This window comes from Anomaloglossus baeobatrachus, chromosome 4 (assembly GCF_048569485.1).
Source record: "Anomaloglossus baeobatrachus isolate aAnoBae1 chromosome 4, aAnoBae1.hap1, whole genome shotgun sequence".
NCBI lineage: Eukaryota > Metazoa > Chordata > Amphibia > Anura > Aromobatidae > Anomaloglossus > Anomaloglossus baeobatrachus.
The window spans coordinates 186,262,725-186,280,266 of record NC_134356.1 but is presented as its reverse complement, the minus strand read 5'-3'; the positions used below and the strand labels follow the sequence as shown (position 1 = coordinate 186,280,266).

Genomic DNA, 17,542 nt, shown 5'->3' with positions numbered 1-17,542 from the left:
ATAAATCACCGCATCCGCATAAGGCGGATCATAAAGAAAACTACACCAACCTGTAAAAGAGAATCAAAAAATCCTGAATTGCAGTTTTGTATCATACTTCTCTAAAGAAATCCAACAAGAAGCATTCAAAATGATGATCTACCCTAACATGCCATCAGCTCAAAATAATAAAAACCGTACAGGGTTCTGAAAATGTAGGTTTTTTGTTTTTTAACCCCTAACCGGAAACCATTTTTTTTGTTTATAAGCCTTACCCATCATCTTTAAGATCATGTGGTTCCTGCAGCCCCTTTATATTCCCTTGTCCAGCGCTGTATGTAAATTTTTGGTCCAGATCGCTGAGAGTCTCCAGATTGCGATCAGTACCACCACGCTCCCTTTAAACGTCGCCTCTTCTAATTGCATGCAGGTGGATGATGTCCCTTAAGTCCTGCGTCTGTGCAGTATAATCACTGGCTGTTCAACAGGGCACAGTGATGAACGCCTGTGTAGATCTCAGATTCCACTGCGCAGGCGCCACACTGACCACTGTGTGGATGATGTGGACGTCATCCACTTGCATGCAATTAGAAGAGGCAGTGTGTTTGAAAACAATGGGCTGATGCTGATTTGGAGAAGCCTATTTGAAAGCACAATTTACATAAAGTGCGGGCCATGTATAAAACTCTTTTTCGGTGGTATGCAGGGGCATGTCTGGGGATATAAAAAGGTTGTAGGAGCCCCATTCACATGATCTTAAAAGGTGATGGGCAGGGTTTATAAAACTGGTGACAGGTTCCCTTTAAAATAAATAAAAACACCCAGGTGTTAAGAATTGTGTCATGTAGAAGTCATTACTGATGTGAGGAAAGAGTTAACTTAAATTGAATAGATGGACATTCATGCTGCTCTGCCAGGTGTTTTACAAGCCCAGCTACATTCAGATGCTGAGAGCGGATTCAAGGACTCTGAATGTTATGTCTTGCCAAATGAACAAAGAGATAAGACTTGCGCCTACTCAAGAACAAAGAGAGTTATGCTGTATTTTTTAGAAATATAGTTTATGCTTTGTCGAGATACAGAAACGTATTCTTTGTATAAGTCATAGCTACGCCCCTATTAGCTTGATAAACCCTGAATGTGTGAAAATAAACAAGTCAGTCGTCTTCGGAGCAGACATCTCTTGCTTATGTGCAGATACCAGTCTCTTGTCTGTATCTCATTAAGGCTGAGGGGGGCCTAGGACTCCCTCCGCATTTGGTCTTCGCTGGCAACAGTTGTGACCTATTGGTCAACCCAACACTGAATACTCAGAAAATGAGTTATGGTGCTTCCCTCTCATGGAAAATTAATGTTACAAATTGACTACTAACCTTTCCATCTGGTGTCTTGTTCTCCACCCAGATTTCCTCATTTGGAGGTAAAGTTGGTGCTTGTGTTGGTGCATTGTTTAGACTGGGACTGGGTACGGTGGCAGGTGTAGACACCGGTGGCATGCCAGGTGGAAAAAGCATTCCAGGAGGTGGCATACTTCCAATATGCGGGGGCATGAAGGGAGGTCGCTGAGAAAAGGAGGAATAAAAAAATCATTTATTTTGCAATGCAACATGATAAATGCTTATTCAACTGTAGTGCGGTGTGTATGGGCACATTGAAGGACAACACTGATCTGAGGGCTTCCCAACAGCTAGAACAAGCTATACTCTTGGGCTAATCTGCAGGACATTACTTCATTGCACACATACAATGGAAGGCACTCAAAGAAATGCATTGGATTCAAAATATCTTGACAACATCGTAAAATGTAGCTGCTATGAAAAAACTCGAACAGTGGTACTGCGATTACCTGTAGATGTGGAGGACCCATTGGAGGAGGAATACCACCTGGTGGAGGGATTGGTGGCATGCTTGGGTCAAAAGGAGGTCTTCCAAACGGAGGGCGTGGAGGTGGTGGAGGTCCTCGCATCATGCCAAAAGGAGGTGGAGGACGTAAAAGAGGTGGAGGGCCCCTCAAAACAGCAGCAGGCGGCGTTGTGGGGCCACGAAATCGTAAAGTTGGCTGTTGCTGCACCATTCTGAAAATTAGTGATGAGCGATTACAAATTTAGCATCAAAAGTCCTACGATCAGAAAGAGCCAAATATAGACGCATTTGTAAAAGGTCCCAAGTTATTGATTTGTTTTCCTTTATTACTCAGGGCCCTGCTGCAGACAGGTTCACAGTCCATCGTGCCGCTGGTCAGGCCACAGTTCAGTGTAAGCGATTTATATGTAGCTATGTAGATTTTTAATGTCATCAAAAATATATTATTTGTCTCCTATATTTTTACATTTAGAAGCCAAAGTTATCCCATATTTTTTTTTCTAGCCTGAAGCCCTTTGAATATACACAAATGGAACAGCAGATTAATAATTTGGCCTCAGCTGGAGAATATCAATGTGATCGCTGCCAAGGAGTCTTGTAGAGGTCTTTGCTGTCAGCACAGTGCCAGCTTACAATCCATACTAGACATCCCATTCCGAGCAATCATTCATTAGGAAGAAAGTCCTTAAGTAACCAGTGGTGGTGTAAGGAAACGTGTCTAACGTCAAGGTGCCCCAAGTCTATCGCATGGCTTCACCATTACGATGCTGAAGTTGGTTTCTTATTCGTCCAGTTTCTTATTCGGGGCTGAAGTTGGTTTCTTATTCGTCAGTTTCTTATTAGGCAATTTAGTTTTTTCAGTTTTTTATGCATTTAACAACAAAAATAACACATGATAAAAAAATACAATGCACTGAGGTGCCCTAATATAAATACACTGAAAATCAGCTGCAAAAATTATAAAACTGGCAAAAAAATGGGCATCAAAGTGGGCACCAAAGTATGTTAGTGAAAGGGTTAAATGCTTTTGGGCCACTAATCTAACACCAGAATTGCCTATCTAGTGATGCCTTTAATCAAACTCAAGTGACTCCAGCCTGGCCCAAAGGGGTTCTGGGCATCAGAACTGGCATCAAAGTGGGCACACAGCCAATTTTCACAGATTTGAATAAGAAACTGGTGTTTTTGAGGGGTTAAATGGCTTTGGGCCACTGATCTCACACCACATTTACATACCTAGTGATGCCACACATCAAATACAGATCACTTCAGCCTGGCCCACACAGGTTCTGGGCATCAGAACTGGCATCAAAGTGGGAAAAAACCCCAGTTTTCACAGATTTGAATAAGTAAATGGTGTTTTTGAGGGGTTAAATGGCTTTGGGCAACTGATCTCACACAACATTTACATACCTAGTGATGCCACACATCAAATACAGATCACTCCAGCCTGGCCCAAACAGGTTCTGGGCATCAGAACTAGGATCAAAGTGGGAAAAACCCACTTTTCACAGATTTGAATAAGTAACTGGTGTTTTTGAGGGGTTATATGGTTTGGGCCACTGATCTCACACCACATTTACATACTTAGTGATGCCACACATCAAATTAAGATCACTCCAGCCTGGCCCAAACAGGTTCTGGGTATCAGAGCTGGCATCAAAGTGGGCACACAGCCAATTTTCACAGATTTGAATAAGTACCTGGTGTTGTTGAGGAGTTATATGGCTTTGGGCCACTGATCTCACACCACATTTACATACCTAGAGATGCCTCACATCAAATTCTGATCACTCCAGCCTGGCCCAAACAGGTTCTGGGCATCAGAACTGGCATCAAAGTGGGCAAAACCCCACTTTGCACAGATTTGAATAAGTAACTGATGTTTTTGAGGGGTGAAATGGCTTTGAGCCACTGATCTCACACTACATTTACATACCTAGTGATGCCACACATCAAATTCAGATCACTTCAGCCTGGCCCAAAGGGGTTCTGGGCATCAGAACTGGCATCAAAGTGGGCACACAGCCAATTTTCACATATTCGAATAAGTTACTGGTGTTTTTGAGGGGTTAAATGGCTTAGGGCCACTGATCTCACAAAATATTTACATACCTAGTGAAGCCACAAATCAAATTCAGATCACTCCAGCCTGGCCTAAACAGGTTCTGGGCATCAGAACTGGCATCAAAATGGGCACACAGCCAATTTTCACATATTTGAATAAGTAACTGGTGTTTTTGAGGGGTTAAATGGCTTTGGGCCACTGATCTCACACCACATTTACATACCTAGTGAAGTCACAAATCAAATTCAGATCACTCCAGCCTGGCCCAAACAGGTTCTGGGTATCAGAGCTGGCATCAAAATGGGCACACAGCCAATTTTCACAGATTTGAATAAGTAACTGGTGTTTTTGAGGGGTTAAATGGCTTTCAGCCACTGATCTCACACCACATTTACATACTTAGTGATGCCACACATCAAATTCAGATCACTCCAGCCTGGCCCAAACAGGTTCTGGGCATCAGAACTGGCATCAAAGTGGGAAAAACCCACTTTTCACAGATTTGAATAAGTAACTGGTGTTTTTGAGGGGTTAAATGGCTTTGGGCCACTGATTTCACACCACATTTACATACCTAGTGATGCCGCACATCAAATTCAGATCACTCCAGCCTGGCCCAAACAGGTTCTGGGCATCAGAACTGGCATCAAAGTGGGCAAAAACCTAGTTTTCACAGATTTAAATAAGTAACTGATGTTTTTGAGGGGATAAATGGCTTTGGGCCACTGATCTCACACCACATTTACATACTTAGTGATGCCACACATCAAATTCAGATCACTCCAGCCTGGCCCAAACATGTTCTGGGAATCAGAGCTGGCATCAAAGTGGGCACCCAGCCAATTTTCACAGATTTGAATAAGTACCTGGTGTTGTTGAGGAGTTATATGGCTTTGGGCCACTGATCTCACACCACATTTACATACCTAGTGATGCCGCACATCAAATTCAGATCACTCCAGCCTGGCCCAAACAGGTTCTGGGCATCAGAACTGGCATCAAAATGGGCAAAACCCAAGTTTTCACAGATTTGAATAAGTAACTGGTGTTTTTGAGGGGTTAAATGGCTTTGGGCCACTGATCTCACACCACAATTACATACCTAGTGATGCCGCACATCAAATTCAGATCACTCCAGCCTGGCCCAAACAGGTTCTGGGCATCAGAACTGGCATCAAAGTGGGCAAAAACCCAGTTTTACAGATTTGAATAAGTAACTGGTGTTTTTGAGGGGTTAAATGGCTTTGGGCCACTGATCTCACACCAGAATTGCCTATCTAGTGATGCCTCTAATCAAACTCAAGTGACTCCAGCCTGGTCCAAAGGGGTTCTGGGCATCAGAACTGGCATCAAAGTGGGCACACAGCCAATTTTCACAGATTTGAATAAGTAACTGGTGTTTTTGAGGGGTTAAATGGCTTTGGGCCACTGATCTCACACCACATTTACATACTTAGTGATGCCACACATCAAATTCAGATCACTTCAGCCTGGCCCAAACAGGTTCTGGGCATCAGAACTGGCATCAAAGTGGGCACCCAGCCAATTTTCACAGATTTGAATAAGTACCTGGTGTTGTTGAGGAGTTATATGGCTTTGGGCCACTGATCTCACACCACATTTACATACCTAGAGATGCCTCACATCAAATTCTGATCACTCCAGCCTGGCCCAAACAGGTTCTGGGCATCAGAACTGGCATCAAAGTGGGCAAAAACCTAGTTTTCACAGATTTGAATAAGTAACTGGTGTTTTTGAGGGGTTAAATGACTTTGGGCCACTGATCTCACACCACATTTACATACCTAGTGATGCCACACATCAAATTCAGATCACTCCAGCCTGGCCCAAACAGGTTCTGGGCATCAGAACTGGCATCAAAGTGGGCAAAAACCTAGTTTTCACAGATTTAAATAAGTAACTGATGTTTTTGAGGGGATAAATGGCTTTGGGCCACTGATCTCACACCACATTTACATACTTAGTGATGCCACACATCAAATTCAGATCACTCCAGCCTAGCCCAAACATGTTCTGGGTATCAGAGCTGGCATCAAAGTGGGCACCCAGCCAATTTTCACAGATTTGAATAAGTAACTGGTGTTTTTGAGGGGTTAAATGGCTTTGGGCCACTGATCTCACACCACAATTACATACCTAGTGATGCCGCACATCAAATTCAGATCACTCCAGCCTGGCCCAAACAGGTTCTGGGCATCAGAACTGGCATCAAAGTGGGCAAAAACCCAGTTTTACAGATTTGAATAAGTAACTGGTGTTTTTGAGGGGTTAAATGGCTTTGGGCCACTGATCTCACACCAGAATTGCCTATCTAGTGATGCCTCTAATCAAACTCAAGTGACTCCAGCCTGGTCCAAAGGGGTTCTGGGCATCAGAACTGGCATCAAAGTGGGCACACAGCCAATTTTCACAGATTTGAATAAGTAACTGGTGTTTTTGAGGGGTTAAATGGCTTTCAGCCACTGATCTCACACCACATTTACATACTTAGTGATGCCACACATCAAATTCAGATCACTTCAGCCTGGCCCAAACAGGTTCTGGGCATCAGAACTGGCATCAAAGTGGGAAAAACCCACTTTTCACAGATTTGAATAAGTAACTGGTGTTTTTGAGGGGTTAAATGGCTTTGGGCCACTGATCTCACACCACATTTACATACCTAGTGATGCCACACATCAAATTCAGATCACTCCAGCCTGGCGCAAACATGTTCTGGGTATCAGAGCTGGCATCAAAGTGGGCACCCAGCCAATTTTCACAGATTTGAATAAGTACCTGGTGTTGTTGAGGAGTTATATGGCTTTGGGCCACTGATCTCACACCACATTTACATACCTAGAGATGCCTCACATCAAATTCTGATCACTCCAGCCTGGCCCAAACAGGTTCTGGGCATCAGAACTGGCATCAAAGTGGGCAAAAACCCAGTTTTACAGATTTGAATAAGTAACTGGTGTTTTTGAGGGGTTAAATGGCTTTGGGCCACTGATCTCACACCACATTTACATACCTAGTGATGCCGCACATCAAATTCAGATCACTCCAGCCTGGCCCAAACAGGTTCTGGGCATCAGAACTGGCATCAAAATGGGCAAAACCCAAGTTTTCACAGATTTGAATAAGTAACTGGTGTTTTTGAGGGGTTAAATGGCTTTGGGCCACTGATCTCACACCACAATTACATACCTAGTGATGCCGCACATCAAATTCAGATCACTCCAGCCTGGCCCAAACAGGTTCTGGGCATTAGAACTGGCATCAAAGTGGGCAAAAACCCAGTTTTCACAGATTTGAATAAGTAACTGGTGTTTTTGAGGGGTTAAATGGCTTTCGGCCACTGATCTCACACCACATTTACATACGTAGTGATGCCACACATCAAATTCAGATCAAATCTGTGAAAAATAGCCATTTGCCCACTTTGTTGCCAGTTCTGATGCCCAGAACCTGTTTGGGCCAGGCTGGAGTGATCTGAATTTGATGTGTGGCATCACTAGGTATGTAAATGTGGTGTGAGATCAGTGGTCCACAGACATTTAACCCCTCAAAAACACCAGTTACTTATTCAAATCTGTGAAAACTGGGGTTTTGCCCATTTTGATGCCAGTTCTGATGCCCAGAACCTGTTTGGGCCAGGCTGGAGTGATATGAATTTGATTTGTGGCATCACTAGGTATGTAAATGTTTTGTGAGATCAGTGGTCCACAGACATTTAACCCCTCAAAAATACCAGTTACTTATTCAAATCTGTGAAAATTGGCTGTGTGCCCACTTTGATGCCAGTTCTGAGGCCCAGAAACTGTTTGTCCAGGCTGGAGTGATCTGAATTTGATGTGTGGCATCACTAGGTATGTAAATGTGGTGTGAGATCAGTGGCCCAAAGCCATTTAACCCCTCAAAAACGCCAGTTACTTATTCAAATCTGTGAAAACTGGGGTTTTGCCCACTTTGATGCCAGTTCTGATGCCCAGAACCTGTTTGGGCCAGGCTGGAGTGATCTGAATTTGATTTATTGCATCACTAAGTATGTAAATGTTTTGTGAGATCAGTGGCCCAAAGCCATTTAACCCCTGTAAAACACCAGTTACTTATTCAAATCTGTGAAAATTGGCTGTGTGCCCACTTTGATGCCAGTTCTGATGCCCAGAACCCCTTTGGGCCAGGCTGGAGTCACTTGAGTTTGATTAGAGGCATCACTAGATAGGCAATTCTGATGTTAGGTCAGTGGCCCAAAGCCATTTAACCCTTCAAAAACACCAGTTACTTATTCAAATCTGTGAAAATTGGCTGGGTGCCCAATTTGATGCCAGGTCTGATGCCCAGAACCTGTTTGGGCCAGGCTGGAGTGATCTGAAATTGATGTCTGGCATCACTAGGTATGTATATGTGGTGTAAGATCAGTGGCTTAAAGCCATTTAACCCCTCAAAAACACCAGTTACTTATTCAAATCTGTGAAAATTGGCTGTGTGCCCACTTTGATGCCAGTTCTGATGCCCAGAACCTGTTTGGGCCAGGCTAAAGTTATCTGAAATTGATATCTGGCATCACTAGGTATTTAAATGTGGTGTGAGATCAGTGGCCCAAAGCCATTTAACCTTTCAAAAACACCAGTTACTTATTCAAATCTGTGAAAAGTGTTTTTTTCCCACTTTGATCCCAGTTCTGATGCCCAGAACCCCTTTGGGCCAGGCTGGAGTGATCTGAATTTGATGTGTGGCATCACTAGGTATGTAAATGTAGTGTGAGATCAGTGGCCCAAAGCCATTTAACCCCTCAAAAACATATGTTACTTATTCAAATCTGTGAAAACTGGGTTTTTGCCCACTTTGATGCCAGTTCTGATGCCCAGAACCTGTTTGGGCCAGGCTGGAGTGATCTGAATTTGATGTGTGGCATCACTAGGTATGTAAATGTGGTGTGAGATTAGTGGCCCAAAGCCATTTAACCCCTCAAAAACACCAGTTACTTATTCAAATCTGTGATAATTGGCTGTGTGCCCACTTTGATGCCAGTTCTGATGCCCAGAACCCCTTTGGGCCAGTTTATATTCACTTGAGTTTGATTAGAGGCATCACTAGATAGGCAATTCTGGTGTTAGATCAGTGGCCCAAAGCCATTTAACCCTTTCACTAACATACTTTGGTGCCCACTTTGATGCCCATTTTTTTGCCAGTTTTATAATTTTTGCAGCTGATTTTCAGTGTATTTATATTAGGACACCTCAGTGCATTGTATTTTATTATTGTCATGTAATAAAAAACTGAAAAAACTAAATTGCCGAATAAGAAACTGACGAATAAGAAACCAACTTCAGCCCCGAATAAGAAACTGGATGAATAAGAAATAAGAAACCAACTTCAGCATCGTTTCACCATTATGGTAGATTAGGCGCACCCTTCGCCCAGCTCACACCTTTCACGTGAATTCTATTTCCCACTACTATTAATCTACCCTGTTGTACTGCTGGTTACTACCAAAAACGTCTAGCTGCTCAGCTAAACGCAGTAAACAGATTGGCGAGAAATGTGGAAATCAGGCATAGGTAACAGTGAGAAGATATGTTGTGACATATTATGTAGGTCTGAATGACACAGAACTGTTATGTAGCCTAGATCTTTGTAAAGAAATATTAAAGAGTAAAACTGCTAGATTCGTAAAAGCTACAAGTAGAACTACTCAGGGTATGATCCCGATTTTGTGCTAAGCATACAAGATTTGACAGCTAGATGGGAACATACCCTTTATATGTCATCATCCATCAATTTTATGCCAGGCATACACGCCAACCAAGGGGCCGCGGCACACGCGCCAACCAAGGGGCCGCGGCACACGCGCCAACCAAGGGGCTGTCTGATGTGACCAGTAATACACGAGACTGTCAAGTTCATGTCAGGAGACCCGCAGCTAGTCCATAAACATGGATGTGTGGAACCAGCCTTATAGGAAAATGTTGTACACAGTAGCGTGCAATATGTCTACTAGATAATTTGCTTATGCCAATACATACTAGATCACCTCTCAATTCTTTGGCTGCAGTAGTCAGGGATGGGAACAATGGGGCATAAATTGTTTGGTGTTCCACTAGACAACACCAAAGCATCCTTCACTCAAAACAATGAATATTAAGTACACGTTGGCTCATCCTGCGAGATAAGGCTTATGGCTGACAACCAGACTCCACTGTGTGTGCTCGGACAGGAGCGGTGTGCTGGGCAGGGGTCTATTGAGCAGGACCCAGACCCCAACCAACTGCAGGCAACTAAAGGACCTGATAAATATTTATAAATAAGAAAGTTTATTTATTGTTAAAATAATTATTGAGTGTTGAACAACCCCAGTAGAAAGGAGGAGCAATACATGAAGGCAATCTGACAGCTTCTGCAGAGCAGCACCACTTCTCGCCAGATTATCGGTTATACAGCATTTATCACATGAATGGGGAATTTCAGTGTATAATACTAAAGGTGGTGTCACACATAGCGACGCAGCAGAGATCACGACCAGCAATCTGACCTCATCAGGATCGCTGCTGCGTCGTTACATGGTCACTGCGCTGGTGAGCTGTCAAACAGGCAGATCTCACCAGCGACCAGTGACCAGCCCCCAGCGACGCGTGGAAGCGTAACTAAGGTAAATATCGGGTAACCAAGGAAAGCACTTCTCTTGGTTACCCGATATTTACCTTAGTTACTAGCGTCCGCCGCTCTCACACTGCCAGTGCCGGCTCCCTGCACTCCTAGCCACAGTACACATCGGGTTAATTACCCGATGTGTACTCCAGCTACGTGTGCAGGGAGCCGGCACTGGCAGCGTCAGAGCACACCGCTTAGCGCTGGCTCCCTGCACTCCTAGCCAGAGTACACATGGGGTTAATTACCCGATGTGTAGTCTGGCTACGAATGCAGGGAGCCGGCACTGGCAGCGTGAGCGGTGGACGCTAGTAAATAAGGTAAATATCGGGTAACCAAGGAAAGGGCTTCCCTTGGTTACCCGATGTTTACCGTGGTTACAGCTTACCGCAGGCTGCCAGACGCCGGCTCCCTGCTCGCTTCAGTTCGTCGCTCTCTCGCTGTCACACACAGAGATGTGCGCTTCACAGCGGGAGAGCAACGTCCAAAAATGAAGGACATTCAACAACGACCGGCGACCTCACAGCAGGGGCCAGGTCGTTGCTGGATGTCACACACAGCGACATAGCTGCTACGTCACAGAAAATGGTGACTTAGCAGCGACGTCGTTGTCATCGTCGCTATGTGTGACCAGGGCTGTGGAGTCGGCGTCGTGGAGTCTGAGTTCATTTTGGTGGAGTCGGAGTCGGTATAAAATGCACCGACTCCGAAAATATATAATAAATTGGGGACAGTAGTGCAATGCAGAATGTGCTGAATATTTTACTAAATAACGTTTAGTATAATGCTTATATTTAAGTGAAATATGTATTGTAGTACAATGTTAACATCAGACATTTAATCATTTTTATGATACAATAATCAATATATTTGGAAAGAACAAAATATACTTATTAGAATACAACTGTAGAACACAAACAACTAATAAATTGTAAATATGTAATACTTTATATATATATATATATACACACACACAAGATGAATACAGACACAAGATAAATACACACACAAGATATTTATGTAATCTACTGTATATTACATAGTGTATTACATATTTACAATTTATTACAGTTTTTTTGTGTTCTAAAGTTGTATCCAATAAATATATTTTATGTTCTATCCAAATATATTGATTATTGTATCATAAAAATTATTAAATGTCTGATGTTCACATACACATGTTCATGTACTACAATACATTTTTCACCTAACTATAAGCAATATATGTAAGAGTCGGAGTCGAAGGTTTGGCTTACCGACTCCACCGCCTTGTGTGTGACACCACCTTTAAGCTGGGTTCACACACAACGACATCGCTGTTACGTCACCATTTCCTGTGACGTAACAGCGAACTTAGATGATTGCTAGTAAGCTGTCAAACATGTAATTTTAAGCAGCGACGGAGCAGCGATCATAACGACCTCGACGGTCGTTGTGCGGTGTCAAAAGCGTCGCTATGCTACGACTCAGACCTTGATAGAGGCGTGGTGTTTACCCGTAGACATGTTTTGCGTTGCCTTTTTTCACGCCCATCTATTACGATTGGTGATCACTGCAGCGGAGCCTGATTGGGTGACCGTGCCAAACAAAGAAAGACACAGTAGTGCTTTCATTCATTCTATTTCATTTCATTCAGATCCACAAAGAACGACACACTAGCGACACCAGAGAATCTACTACGTGGAACAAAGAACGGAACTTAAAGAATGAAATTACTGTAACTCCTTCGGCAAGGTACCCAATCGGAACGCTGTTGTAACCACCACTCGGAGTCATAGGGGCGTTGCAAAATACACCACAAAAACACGCCCTTGTCCTGCCTTCAGCGTAGTCGTGACCGTCGCTGCTGCGGTGAAAAACACAAGGATGCTGAGCTTATCAGCATGGCGCAGCGGGATAGCAGCGATCAAAAACTGACCTGGAATATTCAGGAGCAAGCAGCGATTTCACAGCAGGGGTCTGATCGTTGTTATGTGTCACACACAGCAATGCCGCTGTTGAGGTCGTTGCTACGTCACAGAAAATGGCGACTTAGCAGCGATGTCGTTGTCACTGTGTGTGACACCACCTTAAGGCTATGTGCCCACGCTAGAATGTCCCTGCGGATTTTTCTGCCTGAAAATCCGCGACTTTCGCGGCAAATCCGCACCCGCGGATTTACCGCGAATTTACCGCGGATTTCATTTTTTTTTTTTCCCCCATTCAAAACCAAAAATCCGGACCAAATCTGCACCAAACAATTGACATGCTGCAGATTTTTCCGGATCAAAATCCGCGGCAAATCTGCAGCGGAAAAATCCACAGCATGGACACAGCATTTCCAAAATGCCATTGAAATGGCTTGGAAGTGCTGCTGCTGCAGATTTTCGGGAAATCCGCGGCAAATCCGCAGCGTGGGCACATAGCCTAAGACTCCTGGAGCGGATGGCAAATAAGGAGCATCTGCATGTCCCTGAATCTAGGAGATAATCTGGTCTGTGGTGACCTCCACACTTCTGTCCCAGTATAACCACTTTCCCACCACACACATTACACCTTAGTGTTCATCCAGTATGTAGTGTATATGAGGCAGAAAGAAGTCACAGTATTAATACATGTTTTAATAACATGTAACTAATGAAAACAAAGTTCTCAAACCATCTCATTCATTAACAAGTATGAGTGTGCCATGTAGAAATACAAAATTACACACCTTGGCATGCTATCAATGATTGTCTGAGGAATGTTCTGCTATGCTGAATGCACTTACACATAAATCATCACGATCCACTGCTGGCAGATGAATTCCCAAATGCCAACCAATGGCACTGCAGATGGGCTCGATGGGAGACTACTGTAGTCCTGAGATTGCCAGCCTGGAAACACAGGCTGCTCACTGTAACACAGGCTAAATGGTCTTGGGACATTTTGGAGAAACAGCTGTACCACTGGTCCCACGAATGACCCATTCTGTACTGTAAATTAAACTAGATGTCACATAAGGCTAAAGGCCGCTTTACACACTGATATCGTTACCGATATCGCTAGTGTGCGTTACCGGCCCCGTTGGTTGTGCATCACGGGCAAATCGCTGCCCGTGGCGCTCGCACCCGTCACACTACTTACCTGCCTAGCGACGTCGCTGTGACCGGCGATCCGCCTCCTTTCTAAGGGAGCGGTTCGTTCGGCGTCACAGCGACATTACTAAGCGGCCGCCCAATAGAAGCGGAGGGGCGAAGATTAGCGGGACATATCATCCCGCCCACCTCCTTCCTTCCTCATTGCGGGCGGCCGCAGGTAAGGTACTCCTTGTTCCTGCGATGTCACACATAGCGATGTGTGCTGCCGCAGAAACGACGAACAACCTGTGTCCTGCAACAGCAAAGATATTTGGGAACTGGACAGAGTGTCAACAAGCAACAATAAGGTGAGTATTATCACTCGTTAACGATCGCTCCTGCATGTCACACGCAACGACGTCGCTAACGAGGCCGGATGTACGTCACGAATTTCGTGACCCCAACGACATCTCTTTAGCGATGTCGTTGCGTGTAAAGCGGCCTTTAGGCATCAGTGTCTACACAGACCACCAGAAGACAGTAACTCAGCACTGGGCTACAAGCCAGACATTCAGCTATAGGTAGGTATTCCTTTGACCTCACACGATCGTTCTCAAAAGGCAGAGCAAAACGGTAATGGAGACTGGGATGGAAGTATAGCCTCTTTAGAGGGTTACGGCTTTTTACTTGAATGCAAGGATAACCTGAGATTAGTCTGAAGACCATAACATCATAGAGCCTTCAAGAGGCAGTGTCACACCGGTCCTTCTCCCTGAATGATGGTGTGGGATGGCATAATGTAACCAGATCCCAGTAGCCTTCATGCCACATACACCAACAGCTCAATTACATTGATTTGGTCCAAGGACCAGCTGTTTTCCAACATGACCACATGTTGCTTGTGGTTTGGTGAGCAGCTTGAGTGGTCTACACGTGCTACTATAGCCTGTATGGTCTACAGGTTAGTCTCCCATTGGAGTCATCACTGGTTGGAAATTGTAAAGGGAGCTGCCAGCAGCCCAAATGCATTCAGCATGGCAGAACATTGCCTAGACAACCATTCAAGAAGCACTCATTAAGATATTTATTAAGTGTAATGTAGTAGGAGTGGATTAATATCCGCACATCCCGCCGTTCAGTGACGTCACCCCCTCTGCAGACTCTCCGGGTCACACTGCGCTCTGCCTGACCCAGAAGTGACTTTTACAATGTCACTGTATGGAGCGTCAGGACCAGGCTCCATTGACTTTCATTGTATATGAGAGATCTAGCTCCCACATACAGTGACCCGGGTTGTCTGCAGAGGGGATGTCACTGAGGAGACCAGCGCTGGACACCGGAGAGAACAGCAGTAGGTGTGGATTTTAAAGGGAACCTGTCAGGTGCAATATGCACCCAGAGCCACGAGCAGTTCTGGATGTATACTGCTAATCCCTACCTAACCGTCCCTGTATAAACTAGCATAGATAAAAATATCTTTAGAAAAAGTATGCGTTAAACTCTTACATGCTAATGAGCAAGGGGACTAGTCCCCTGCGCGTTAGTTCCCCTGGATACTCGGCCCATTAACATGCTCCCAGGGATTAGAAATATGCAACCAGAACTGCTTGTGGTTCTGGGTGTATATTGCATCTGCAAGGTTCCCTTTAATACACACACTTACTGAAAAGAAAACTTTGCGGGAGGACTGCATGAATAATGTCACTGACAGCAAGGAAGGAAGGGAGACATCTGCAGGTGGGGCTCATACTCATCAGTAACAGCTCACTCCTGTGACTACTAGGGGGGGGCACAGTTACCGTAAAGCAGGCGACTGTGCAGCATGATGAGCTCATGGGGGGCCCCATACACCGCTCCTGCACGGGGGGGGGGCATACACCGCTCCTGCACGGGGGGGGGGGGGGCCCCATACACCGCTCCTGCACGGGGGGGGCCCATACACCGCTCCTGCACGGGGGGGGGGCCCATACACCGCTCCTGCACGGGGGGGGGGCCCATACACCGCTCCTGCACGGGGGGGGGGGCCCATACACCGCTCCTGCACGGGGGGGGGGGCCCATACACCGCTCCTGCACGGGGGGGGGGGCCCATACACCGCTCCTGCACGGGGGGGGGGGGGGGGGCCCATACACCGCTCCTGCACGGGGGGGGGGGGGGGGGGGCCCATACACCGCTCCTGCACGGGGGGGGGGGGGGGGGGGCCCATACACCGCTCCTGCACGGGGGGGGGGGGGGGGCCCATACACCGCTCCTGCACGGGGGGGGGGGGGGCCCATACACCGCTCCTGCACGGGGGGGGGGGGGCCCATACACCGCTCCTGCACGGGGGGGGGGGGGGCCCATACACCGCTCCTGCACGGGGGGGGGGGGGGCCCATACACCGCTCCTGCACGGGGGGGGGGCCCATACACCGCTCCTGCACGGGGGGGGGGGGGCCCATACACCGCTCCTGCACGGGGGGGGGTGGGGGGGGGGGGCCATACACCGCTCCTGCACGGGGGGGGGGGGCCCATACACCGCTCCTGCACGGGGGGGGGGGGGGGCCCATACACCGCTCCTGCACGGGGGGGGGGGGGGCCCATACACCGCTCCTGCACGGGGGGGGGGGGGGCCCATACACCGCTCCTGCACGGGGGGGGGGGGGCCCATACACCGCTCCTGCACGGGGGGGGGGGGGCCCATACACCGCTCCTGCACGGGGGGGGGGGGGCCCATACACCGCTCCTGCACGGGGGGGGGGGGGCCCATACACCGCTCCTGCACGGGGGGGGGGGGGCCCATACACCGCTCCTGCACGGGGGGGGGGGGGGGCCCATACACCGCTCCTGCACGGGGGGGGGGGCCCATACACCGCTCCTGCACGGGGGGGGGAGGGCCCATACACCGCTCCTGCACGGGGGGGGAGGGCCCATACACCGCTCCTGCACGGGGGGGGTGGGGGGGGCCCATACACCGCTCCTGCACGGGGGGGGAGGGCCCATACACCGCTCCTGCACGGGGGGGGGTGGGGGGGCCCATACACCGCTCCTGCACGGGGGGGGGTGGGGGGGCCCATACACCGCTCCTGCACGGGGGGGGGCCCATACACCGCTCCTGCACGGGGGGGCCCCCATACACCGCTCCTGCACGGGGGGCCCCCATACACCGCTCCTGCACGGGGGGGGGGCCCATACACCGCTCCTGCACGGGGGGGGGGGGCCCATACACCGCTCCTGCACGGGGGGGGGGCCCCCATACACCGCTCCTGCACGGGGGGGGGGCCCCATACACCGCTCCTGCACGGGGGGGGGGGCCCCATACACCGCTCCTGCACGGGGGGGGGGGGGGCCCCATACACCGCTCCTGCACGGGGGGGGGGGGGCCCCATACACCGCTCCTGCACGGGGGGGGGCCCCATACACCGCTCCTGCACGGGGGGGGGGCCCATACACCGCTCCTGCACGGGGGGGGCCCCCATACACCGCTCCTGCACGGGGCCTGCTCTGCCGTCCGCCAGTATACACACACATCCTGTACCACAGACACATGTGCACGGCGCGCTCCATTACTGCTACACTCCTCGCCCCCTGCACTGCGGGCCACACACGGGTGACTCCCCACAGGCAGCAGACAAATGTCTCCCTCCACCCGGCCATTTACCTAATTTCGTTATTGTATCGCTCGGCATCGGGGTCCCCGCGTTCCGCCATTACAGGAACAACCGACAAGCTCACAGCGTCTCCACCCACATACAGACAAACCACCTGACTGGCATATGCTTATTGTCATTGGCTGGCAGAGACATCAATCATTTGAACTTCCGGGTTAAAGGCACAAACAATTTCCGGGAGCGGAAGGACAGGATATGCGGTGTGGAACAGAGGGGAGCACGCGATCTAGCGCCATCTGCTGTGAGCGCTGAGGCGCATGCGCAGAAGGCACGATGGGTTTGTAGGCGGGT

The 17,542-nt window shown here is 47.9% G+C and overlaps 1 protein-coding gene across 1 annotated transcript in view; it reads right to left on the bottom strand.

Moving 5' to 3' along the window:
* The window catches only part of TCERG1 (transcription elongation regulator 1), a 219,069-nt gene extending 201,736 nt beyond the window's left edge, over window positions 1-17,333 (bottom strand). Inside the window, exons 1-3 of the mRNA XM_075344605.1 lie at window positions 17,242-17,333; window positions 1,826-2,054; window positions 1,353-1,541 (exon numbers count right to left, since the gene is read on the bottom strand). Of these exons, the coding sequence (XP_075200720.1) occupies window positions 1,353-1,541; window positions 1,826-2,054; window positions 17,242-17,291 (468 nt within the window). The 5' untranslated portion in view covers window positions 17,292-17,333. The remainder of the gene's footprint in view (window positions 1-1,352; window positions 1,542-1,825; window positions 2,055-17,241) is intronic.
* Between the last annotated feature and the right edge of the window lie 209 nt (window positions 17,334-17,542).